The following is a 12,324-nucleotide window of genomic DNA, read 5'->3' as shown; positions in this document are numbered from 1 at the left end:
TAGCTAATTATTTTACATATGCTGTGAATTAAAATCTACCTGTTTGAGCCTTTACTTAGAAATATTACTCAAGTTTTTTGCAAAGCTAATACTAGTACTGCATCTATGGAACACCGACTAGGAGTTACAGGGCCCTTACAATTTTGATTTTCTATGGAACACCGACTAGGAGTTTAATAAAGGGCCCTTACAATTTGGATTTTCTATTGACCACTTACTGAAACTTACTTGTTGTGATATGTGCATTTTTTAAGGTGGTACCTAACACTACAGGGAGATAACTCTTTAAAATCAGCTAAATGTTTTAATTACATTGTGTTGTTAAGGGAATGTTAAGCTTCTCAATGATCAAACTGCTATATAACCAGTGTAATTTTTCTGATAAAATGGTTGGTTCAAATTTTCTAAAAAATTTATATTTTTATTAATGGGTCAAAGTTAATACTTTGTCAAAATTTTTATGAAAATTAAACGAACCAAATTTATTTTAGCGAAGGTGTTGGGTACCACCTTAAGTTAAGGTCAAGATAAGAAATGTGGAATTCCAGATTTGGTATTGACCAATTCTTTTTCAAAATTAATTAAGAACACTTATTTAAACTGCTTTTTCAAGTCAGTTTTTGATGTCTGACCATGGGCTTTGCACTGCAAGAAACAATATTGAAACATGAATATGTATCCCTTGGACAACATGCCCAGCTTTGGATCAACATTTGAATTTTGCATATGTTAAGATATTTCGCCTTATAATAAACATAATGATTGGACCATGACTTCAAGGTTAATTAACTTTACTTGCAGAGATGCTTGACTTTCGACAGGAAAGCGGACAAAACATATTCTGTTTGTTTTGTTGTTGGTTTAAAATCTTTTATATGCCTGCCAACTTTTCAAGTTCCATGAAAATGTTTATGCTTTATTCTTTTTAATAAGTGGTTTCAACAATTGAATTACCCATAATGCCGGCCAGAAATGGCAAGTGTCATTAATTTAATGCACAGATTTTTTGGTCGAACAAAACTTGAGAAAAAAACATGGAATGTGTCAAAGAGACCAAAGAGAAGAAAACAGCACAAGGCCATGCCACCAGCAAACAAACATTATATCAGATTTAACAGCATACAGCTTCAACAAAGTAGAATTATTTTATGCAACTGAAATTCTAAATACTAGATCATGCTATAGTGATAATAAGTACATGTAAATGAGAACACACCTCAGGCCATATCATTCTTTCATGCTATTTATTTAGTGCAAAAAGGTTAAACCATATTCAGTGAATTGTATTAAGGAATTATTATTTTTCAGATTTTTTTAACTTTTTAATCAAATAGATATATAGTGCATCTAAATAATTTTTAACCAATTATTTAGACACTTAATTTGAATTTCAAAGTTTATATGATCAGTCAATATTATCACTTTTTTGTATTTCAATAATTTGTTTTATATTTTCAACACTGCTCAACACAATGTGAAACAAAAATTTACTTATCTCACTAAAAAGTAATAAAAAATGTTAAAAAAAATTATAGTTTAAGATTCTGTACTAAAACCTGACCATGTGATTACAATAAGTAAGGTAGGTAAATATTTAGTGGTTTCCAAAGTTTGCTAAGAAAATCTTAGAGTTTGGCAAAGTGTTGTATTATATATGATTATAATTGTTATAGGAGTTATTATAAAATTGTAATGTGAAAAAAAAATGTCTCATAAAGTTCAAAATATTATTCATTGTGCTTAATTTCTTTTTTAGATTATAATGACATATGAGATATCACATTTCACATTGTCATGTTTGTTGTTGAGCTATATACAGGAACTGCATTATTGATTATGAACGCTATGCTTATATAAACCGTCCTGAATATGCATGAAATATTTGCCATTTGTCATTTTAGCAATTAATCAATCAATTTTATATTAAAATCCTCATTCATTTTAATATATTCAAACAATTATAAAGTTTAAAAAAAGTAAATCAGTGTACCACATAAAGTCCAGAATTTATTATAAATATGTTGTTTATTGCTCAACAACAATTGGAAACCTAACCATTGAAGAAAAACAATCAAGGTCCTATAATGTAAATATTTGTGTAAATACATAATAATTTAGCTTGCCTTTTTGGTAAAGCGGTCAAAGGGAGAAGCACATGAGCAGTTATGTACATTTCTGAAGGACTTCCAATCCAGAGCAACACTTGTCAGTTCTAAAACTAAATAGTCCAAATTAAGCTGCTCAGCGCTTGCCGAGCGTGTCATGCTAGAATCCATAGTCCGACAATCATCTATACCTGGTAATGTCATGTTAATATTCAAATCCTCAGGAACTGATTTAGACATTTCATCAAACCCTGACTCCGAGTCACTTTTCTTGTTGCTATTTATAATATCTTTTTCTGTCGATTCCCCGTCACTTTGTTGTTTATCCGTGTCACCGTTGATGATAAGTTCTTTGTTTATTTTTAAGGGTAAGTCGTTGTTGTCATCACTAACTTGGTCCAATGATTCGGTAGACAGGAAGCCATTTAATTTCTTTTCAATCACCTGATCTGGTTTACCTAATAACTTACAGACTTGTGTTATTCTCTAAAATCAAAAATGTGACATCTGATTTTAAGTAAACTTTGAAATTTAAATGTGATTCTTGATCGACTCTTTTTTTAATTATTATGTTTTACTTTAATATGAAAAAATAATATCTAGATTTCTTTTTTCATTTTCCTTTCTCTTTTGGATTAGCCAGAATGAGAATGATCAAAATACTGTACAGTCTGGTGAACACTTAAGGAACAACAGGTTTGGGTGCCAGCTAACATGTTTAACTCCTGCCACATTTAGTATGTGCCTGTTCCAAGTCAGAAACTTGTAACCCAGTGTTTTTTTGTTAGGTTTTTTTTTGCATAAATCAGGCAGTTAGTTTTCAAGAATTGTTTTACATTTGTTATTTAGGGGCCTTTTAAAGCTGACTATGAGGTATGTTTTTATCATTGTTGAAGGCCTTACAGTGACCTATAGTTGTAGATTTCTATGTCATTTGGTCTCTGGTGGTAGGTTGTCTCATTGGAAATAATACCACATCTTCTTATTTTTATCATTTGATTTAGTCAATCACAATTGTTTTGAAAATGTTTGTTATTATGCTAAACAGTAAATTTCAACATTTTCTACCACAGATATTTCAGTACACAATACAGATGAATTATTGCGTGCATTTAATGTTGCGATTTTTTCATTTCAGACTAAAATGTGATTTTAATTTTTAGGATATTGCACAAAATCCTGTTTATTTTCAAATAAGAATATTAAAATGTGAGTTTAAATTATTGCAATTATTACCCTGTCACATTTTTTGCAATAATAAAAACATTGCAATAATTTCTGAATTTACAGTAATGTGTACCATGTATACTTTAATCTTTTGAACTCTTCTGAGCAGAGTAAGTTACCTTTTCTAAGAGCTGAACATGATCTTCTAAGGAAGCACAATGGTCACTAGCAGAACTTAATATATCAACAATATTCTCACGAGGATGGATACCATTCTCATATCTATTATACATTCCGGCCCAAAATCTACAAAAGTCGATTGATTCTCAAACTTAATTATTGCTGTCATCTATTTTAGTAAAACATTGTTTAAACCCTACACATCTTGTATATTCTGTGTCATTTTGGTCTTTTGTGGATAGTTGTCTCATTGGCAATCATACCACATCTTCTTTTTTATAACATCTTGTATATGCCAGCCCAAAGTAAGGAGTCTGTAATTCAGTGGTTGCTGTTTGTTGTTTAAACCCTACACATCTTGTATATGCCAGCCCAAAGTAAGGAGTCTGTAACTCAGTGGTTCTCTTTGTTGCTTTATATTTAATATATTTTTTGTTTGGTTATTAGTTGTCTCATTTGAATTGTTTAAATGTGTCATTCTGAGACCTTGTATAGCTTGCAATATGGTATGGCTTTTGCTCATTGTTGAAGGTCATAGTGACCTTTAGTTCTACATCATTTGGTCTCTGGTGGAAAATTGTCTTATTGGTAATCATACGTATAGATTATCAGGTTTTCTACACATTGATAAAATATCAGCTGCGAGCCACAATGTAAAACTTTTTGGCGAGTGAGCATAGCGAACAAGCTCAAAAGTTTTTCATTGTGTCGAGCGGCTGATATTTTACGATATCTATACGTAGAAAACCCGATTATCTGTTTATCATTCTATAAATGGTCTTTTTTCTTCTCCCTAAGACAGTTTTACACTTGACAAAAGCAAGCTTGATAACGTCTCCTCTCGCATTGTTATGTCGCTGATAACTTCTCCACTCACATTGTGAAGTTGCTGATAATGCCTGGTCTCGTTTTGAAGCCTTGATACAGGATTTACGGAGCGACAGAGCAGAGTGATATAGGCATAGGGAAGGACGATAAAACATCTTATCTAATATAACCAATCCATCATAATTCTTTAAGTTTTATGAGTTTTTAGCAATAGAATCAACTTTAAAATTGTATAAATTTCTTTCACATCTTAAATGGGATCCTAGTACTCTCCATTTGTGTTTTTTCATTGGCAATCATGTCATTTTCTGCTATAAAGTTTATAACCTTATGGCAACATTACTATTTTTTCTAAAGAGATACCTTACAAGAAAATATATAAGTTTGCTGTAACCTTATATTTCTAAGCAGGCTACAAATTTAAATCCATATATTTTCTGCATAATTCAACAAGCATTCAACATGATGTCTACTTGAATAATCTATTCTTGTAATAATGTCTTACTGTGAAAGTACTTTTATTCGTGGGGTACCAATTTTCTTGGTTTTCGTGAAAGACTTTTTCCACGAATTTAAGTGTCCAACGAAATGAAACAACCATTGTCCAACTCAAGACATATGGAAAAATTCCCATCGGTAGATATGACTTCTGATATGATCTAGAGAATATATTGAATATCGCAAATCTGAGAATACTTTAATAGCAGTCACAGAACTACAAGCGCATGTAGGATTATACCCATTTAATCTTTAATAACTTAAACTGTACAACTTTTGATCTTTTAATTCTCGTAAAAATATTTTTGATCGATGAAAGTCAGATTTTCGGTATTCATATGCTAGTATGATAAAGTGTTCATTTTATTCCTCATAGTTCTCGTACATATGGGAAATAATAATTTCATGCTGGGCTTGATTTTGATAAGAATTATTTGAAAATTCAAGATACTTATATAGCATTTGTTTATGTTCCTGTTTTCTTTGGGTGACATGTTTGTGACCTAATTAAACACCTTTGATGGCCTTTAAATTGTTGATCACTTTATCATAGGGTTAATTAGTGTAATCACTACGATTTACACGGGTCAATGTTTACTTTGCAATTTCCTTTAAACCAGACTATTTGTAACCTTCCTTACGAAGGCTTTAATTTTTCAATTTTTTTTTTAGAAAACTAAAATCCACGAACTTAAAAACCCACGAACATGTTAATTATGCTCAAACCGCGAAAATTGATACCCACGAATTAAAATACTTTCACAGTAAATCTTTTTTTGGGGGAAAGTATGAGATGTTTTGTTACATCATATCTTATTGTTTTCAAGTTATTTTTCCACTTACTTCACACATTGTGGACTAGTATTAGGCATTATCACAGGTTCTTGATGCTCATAAGATTTTTTGTAGAAAGGATTTAAAAATTCTGACATGTGCTTGGTTATGTATCCCCACAATGAATAAGTTCTCTCAGATAACCTGAAATATAAATTATAATTAAGTGGTTTTTTTTGCAAATTTGATGTTTGAAATTTTTCTCCAAACACAACAGTTTTTCATGAAAATCATTAAGAAACTTCTTTATGATTTACGAATTGTAGATAAAAATAATAGAAAAGCTCTTATTTGTTTCTTACATCTAACATACGTTTTAATCTAGTCATAAATATAGTCTGTATTTCTATCTAAATGTAAACTTAGCCATATTTTTGTTTTATCATAATATACTGTATAGCGGGTTTTTTTGTGGGTGTAAAATTTCGCAATTCACCTTGGAAAAGTTATACAAAAAAATTTTGGCGGTTATTATTTTGGTGGATTCAAAATTGTCATCAATACTTTTGCATGTACACTTTTAAATTTTGGGAATTTATTTGGCAATTTTGTTCTATCCCCTAAGCCAAAATTTAGACCCCCCAAAAACAACCTACTATATGGTAAATCAAGCTATCTTATAATATCTTCCTGGGACCTATGCTTTTCTATATTACTGTAAATCTAGCCTTTCATATTCTATCTTACTGTATTTCATTCATAACTTATTCCTTCTTACCGTAAATCTAGCCTATCTTTTTCACAGTTTCCAACAAAAGTACCAAACTGACAGGAATAAACATGGTCGTGAATCGTGATCAAGAAACGGTCGTTGAACTGGAAAGCACATGGAAATTGCTGCATTAGCTGCCACACACTCTCTATAAACTGTGTAAATACTGGTGACACTTCCTTTGAATCTACCGTACCAAGTAATCCACAACGATCCGTAAACTTGTGACCAAAAGATAACCATTCCTTCTCTATCAGTGCCTATCACAGAAAAAAACAAATTAAATAATGACTACATGCATTCATTAATTCATGCACTTTTCGAATATTTTTTGAAATTGGAGTTCATGTGTTTAAGGTGGTATGGGAGTCTAAAATAAAAATGATAGAATTTGTTCATACTTGGTCAAAATATAGTATCTATTGATACATGATCAAAAATATTATAAAAACTAGAGGCTCTAAAGAGCCTGTGTCGCTCACCTTGGTCTATGTGCATATTAAACAAAGGACACAAATGGATTCATGACAAAATTGTATTTTGGTGATGGTGATGTGTTTGAAGTTCTTACTTTACTGAACGATTTTGCTTCTTACAATTATATCTATCATGAACTTTGCCCATTAGTAACAGAGAACTATATTTGGTAAAAATTTACATAAATTTACCAAATTAATGAAAATTGTTAAAAATTGACTATAAAGGGCAATAACTCCTTAAGGGGTCAATTGACCATTTAGGTCATGATGACTTATTTGTAGATCTTACTTTGCTGAACATTATTGCTGTTTATAGTTTATCGCTATCTATAATAGTATTCAAGATAACCAAAAACGGCAAAATTTCTTTAAAAATTACCAATTGGAGGGCAGCAACCCAACAACCAGTTGTCCAATTCATCTGAAAAATTCAGGGCAGATAGATATTGACTTGATTAACAATTTAACTTCTTGTCAGATTTGCTCTAGATGCTTTGGTTTCATAGTTATAAGCAAAAAACTGCATTTTACCCCTATGTTCTATTTTTAGCCGTGGCGGCCATCTTGGTTGAATGGCCAGGTCATCGGACACATTTTTCAAACTAGATACCCCAAAGATGATTGTGGCCTAGTAGTTTCAGTGGAGATTTTGTAAAAGATTACTTAGATTTATGAAAAATGGTTAAAGATTGACTATAAAGGGCAATAACTCCTAAAGGGGTCAACTGACCATTTTGGTCATGTTGACTTATTTGTAGATCTTACTTTGCTGAACATTATTGCTGTTTACAATTTATCTCTATCTATAATAATATTCAAGATAATAACCAAAAACAGCAAAATTTCCTCAAAATTACCAATTCAGGGGCAGCAACCCAACAACCGATTGACCGATTCATCTGAAAATTTCAGGGCAGATAGTTCTTGACCTGATAAACATTTTTATCCCATGTCAGATTCCTCAAAATGCTTTGGTTTTTGAGTTATAAGCCAAAAACTGCATTTTACCCCTTTGTTCTATTTTTAGCCGTGGCGGCCATCTTGGTTGGTTGACCAGGTCACGCCACACATTTTTTAAACTAGATACCCCAAAGATGATTGTGGCCAAGTTTGGATTAATTTGGCCAAGTAGTTTCAGAGGAGAAGATTTTTGTAAAAGATTACTTTAATTAACGAAAAATGGTTAAAAATTGACTATAAAGGGCAATAACTCCTAAACGGGTCAACTGACCATTTTGGTCTTGTTGACTTATTTGTAGATCTTACTTTGCTGAACATTATTGCTGTTTACAGTTTATCTCTAACTATAATAATATTCAAGATAATAACCAAAAACAGCAAAATTTCTTCAAAATTACCAATTCAGGGGCAGCAACCCAACAACCGATTGACCGATTCATCTGAAAATTTCAGGGCAGATAGATCTTGACCTGATAAACATTTTTACCCCATGCCAGATTTGCTCTAAATGCTTGGTTTTTGAGTTATAAGCCAAAAACTGTATTTTACCCCTTTGTTCTATTTTTAGCCGTGGCGGCCATCTTGGTTGGTTGACCGGGTCACGCCACACATTTTATAAACTAGATACCCCAATGATGATTGTGGCCAAGTTTGGTTTGATTTGGCCCAGTAGTTTCAGAGGAGAAGATTTTTGTAAAAGTTAACGACGACGGACGACGACGGACGACGGACGCCAAGTGATGAGAAAAGCTCACTTGGCCCTTCGGGCCAGGTGAGCTAATGATAGGTCACCGCGCATTTTCTCAAGCTACAGGTTGTGACAAAATGACAAATTTTGTATGGATTATACAGGAAAAAACAACATTTTGTGAATAGAAATTAAACAAAATGATAGAATTGTAAAATAAATTAGGAAAAGATTGCTTTCAGACAATGCTTTGAAAATATCAAAAGAAAAGATAGGGTCACCGTACGTTTTTTCCAGCTAAAAGACAAAATAGGAAAATTTCATGTAGAGTCCTTCAGAAAATGCACTGTTTTATAGTTACCTCCCCTTAAATTGCCAATTTGAAAATATTGAAAAAACAACTAAAAATAATCCACACTTGTAAAAATATTAATATTTCTAAGTTATATTCTTATAAATTGGTTCTTTTAAATGAAAATTCACATAAAATATTTGCATTCCTGCATCAAATTTTTCTGACTTGATAGAAAATATAGACCTTAGATTCTCAGTTTTTTACAATCCAAGATGGCGAAAGACACCCATACCACCTTAATTACATATATAGGACCATAAATGAAATAGAAAGAACATTATTTCTTCCTATAAATTCTCATTTTGCTTTGATTCAACTTTGTTATCATCTTGGATTTATTTCTCAAGTGAAACATCTTTTTTTTTGCTTTTTTAAATTCAAAACCTTCAAAAGTTAATCCAGCTGCAATTGATTGCACCTGTTCCAAGTCAGGAATCTGATGTTGAGTGGTTGTCATCTATTTATGTGGTTCATAAGTGATACTCGTTTCTTGTTTTTATATAGATTAGACTGTTGGTTTTCCCGTTGAATGGATTTAATAGTAGAAGTAGTAATGTTTGGGGCCCTTTATAGCTTTCTATTCGGTGTGAGCCAAGGCTTCGTGTTGAAGGCTGTACCTTGACCTATAATGGTTTAATTTTATAAATTGTTCCCGAATGGAGAGTTGCGTCATTGACACTCATACCACATCTTCCTATATTTAATCATGTCATTTCCTAGCAACAACTGTAATAAGTTTCATTAAATTTGCTACTGAAAATATTTTTAAATAAATAAATTTAAATCTGTTCTGTCTATAGTAGATTCTACATTAAGACACCTTGGCATTTAGAAACATCCAAAAGAGAATAAGATGAATAAAAATGGTGAATATCAGAATAACCCTTAACCCTAAACCATTTCTTGAATGTCATTTCCATTTCTTCTTTGTTTTATAAAGTAACAGTAGTATATTTAAAACTTCTACAAGGTCTGTGTCCCAACGTTTTTTTGTTTTCAAAGAATAGCATACACATTATATACTGTTTCTTTATAGAGGGTATGAATTTATTCTGAAAGAATGTCAGTATGTTGCTCAGTTTTTTGTTTTCTGTGCTGTATTTGAAAGTATGTTTTTTCTTTTGTCTTTTGTCATATTCAGTTTTTGAAATGGTGTTGTCAGTTCATATTGACTTATGAGTTTGATTTTTCCTTTGAATATCTTCATCAACTCTTTCATCTAAGGAGACTTTTCTAATGGTTTATCTTTTGTGTATATGCTGCTATTCAATGTTTACACTTCAGATAGATATTCTAAATTTCTTAAAAGACAGTTCTCAGAGGTTGACAAAGTCTTTCTATATCTTAATGTTATATCCGAACACCTTTAATGTTTCTATATCCTAGATTCAGAATCAGAATATTCAGGGAACAGATTCATGCTGCCATGTCAGGACTTAATCTTATTATATACCTGAAAACCTTGAACAGTTCTGTAGTATGGATCCAGTATAAGACCCGACAAGGAACAAGTTTGTGCAGTTCTGTCCCATCCATCAGAACAATGGACCAATACACTTGTTCCATCTCTTACTGCCTGAAATTTAAAAAAATAAAAGTTCACACCATAAATCATTTATACAATATGATCATTCTTTTTCAATTTTAAGGACTCTTTAAACGTATGACATAAAGGAATGGCTTGAATGTATGTAATATTAGTTGTAAAATTCAAATTTTTAAATTTGGTTGACAACACTTGAACACATAAACATGACAACACTTGAACACATAAACATGACAACACTTTCAAAGTCAATGAATCATGACTTATGGAAGGGCCAACTAATCCACTAATGATTTTACAACTAAATACCAAATATCATTCGTATTACCTAATCATAAACTTTAACAGCTTAACTTTGCAAAAGCTTCATTGTCAATGGACAATAGCTGAAGGGGCAGGGCCAAATACTCTCAATGGAAGTGAAACATATATTACTAGTGGCTCCCCTTTAAGTGACAAGCTATCAGAGTCATTTGTTTGTGTTTTGTATTTGTTTTGTTTAATTTTTACATAAATAAGGTTGTAGTTTTCTTGTTTGAATTGTTTTACCTTGTCATTTCGGGGCCTTTTATAGCTGACTTTGCGGTATGGGCTTTTCTCATTGAAGGATGTACGGTTACCTATAGTTGTTAATTTGTTATTTTGGTTTTCTTGTGGAGAGTTGTCTCATTGGCAATCATACCACATCTTCTTTTTATATATTTATATATAAATGTTGAATCTGCTGCAAACAGAATGATGTAGTCTCTGCTCCATGACTTCATTGAGGTGGGACAAAAACAGATGAATCTCCTGTTTCATGCTCATTCATCCAGATTTTTACTTTATTACCTCAGCATTGATGCTTTTACACTGAAATAATCAGTCTTAGACGGAGACTTCAATATGTATCTGACAAAAACATTATACTAGTCTCAGGAGTTGCATTAACATCATGAAAATGTCAGAATGAAGAAACTGAAATAATCTGCACTGCAGGTAGATTTGATGCACTTATTATCTTTTTAAACTGCTTAACATTACGTCGTAAACTCATACAAATAGATTAATTCCAAATCCAATAATCATTGCAAGTCAAAATAATTAAAAGCTCCTTTTAACTACAAAACTACAAGGAGTTCAATAATACAGGCAGCTTAACTGACCTGAAAAATAAAGGTTGTATATGCAAGAACTTAAAAGGACTTTAAATTGAATTTTTTCACTAATTTTTGTAATTGTTATTGTGACCTAATAGGTGGCTTAGTGGTCTAAGTAGTTGATCTTCCCTTTCAATAAACTGTAAACTCTGAGGTTGTGAGTTCAACCCTGCACACAACAGGTAAGATTGACTCCAAAATTGATTGGCCAGAGTGCCTGTTGTTCTGCCACAGGTCTGTGACAGTTAAACAGCAACGATCAACAAATCAATAAGAATGCTTCCAAATTGCTATTCTATTTTAGTCCTTCATTGGCATTGCGTAACCTAATAAAATAATTTTTCCATTTCCTTTCCTAAATAAAAGTGCAATCATTAAGCCTTTTATATATCCCACCCCCAACTTTATACTAAAGCCATTATCAATTATTGGGACTAGACAATAAATCTAACCTTTGCAATAAACACTGCCGTATCCAATACAGATTTGATATGTTTTAACCACCCACACGACTCAAGTCCTGTCAGGAACGAACTCATCGTTGGATTTCTCATCTCACATACTGTAATATAAGATAAGATGACATTTAACACAAGGAAGCCACAGATATCTTCATTAAGATGTGATTGTATCATTTGAAATGTAATAACTCATCGTGAAAAATTGTTTCTGTAAATTCAGGAATTATTTTGCATGCATTTATTATTGCAATTTTGTCATTTTAGACTAGAATGTGATTTTTATGACATTGACAAAAATCCTGTTTAATTCATATGAAAAATTTCAAAATTTGAGTTTAAATTAATGCAGTTATATGATTATATATTCTTCAC

General features: G+C 31.7%; 1 protein-coding gene across 8 annotated transcripts in view; it reads right to left on the bottom strand.

Annotated features, from left to right (window-relative positions):
• The window catches only part of LOC134697375 (myotubularin-related protein 6-like), a 53,739-nt gene that overhangs the window by 1,183 nt on the left and 40,232 nt on the right, over positions 1-12,324 (bottom strand). For 7 of the 8 annotated variants that reach the window (XM_063559619.1, XM_063559620.1, XM_063559621.1 and 4 more), the window contains 6 exons: positions 11,944-12,053; positions 10,260-10,382; positions 6,331-6,584; positions 5,622-5,756; positions 3,452-3,578; positions 2,124-2,591 (listed from right to left, as the gene is read on the bottom strand). In XM_063559619.1, coding sequence (XP_063415689.1) covers positions 2,124-2,591; positions 3,452-3,578; positions 5,622-5,756; positions 6,331-6,584; positions 10,260-10,382; positions 11,944-12,053 — 1,217 coding nt within the window. The remainder of the gene's footprint in view (positions 1-2,123; positions 2,592-3,451; positions 3,579-5,621; positions 5,757-6,330; positions 6,585-10,259; positions 10,383-11,943; positions 12,054-12,324) is intronic. The other variant, XM_063559622.1, reaches the window with a different exon arrangement.

Source organism: Mytilus trossulus, chromosome 14 (genome assembly GCF_036588685.1).
Source record: "Mytilus trossulus isolate FHL-02 chromosome 14, PNRI_Mtr1.1.1.hap1, whole genome shotgun sequence".
NCBI lineage: Eukaryota > Metazoa > Mollusca > Bivalvia > Mytilida > Mytilidae > Mytilus > Mytilus trossulus.
Note: the sequence above shows the minus strand (reverse complement) of the source record. Positions and strands in the feature narration are given on the sequence as shown.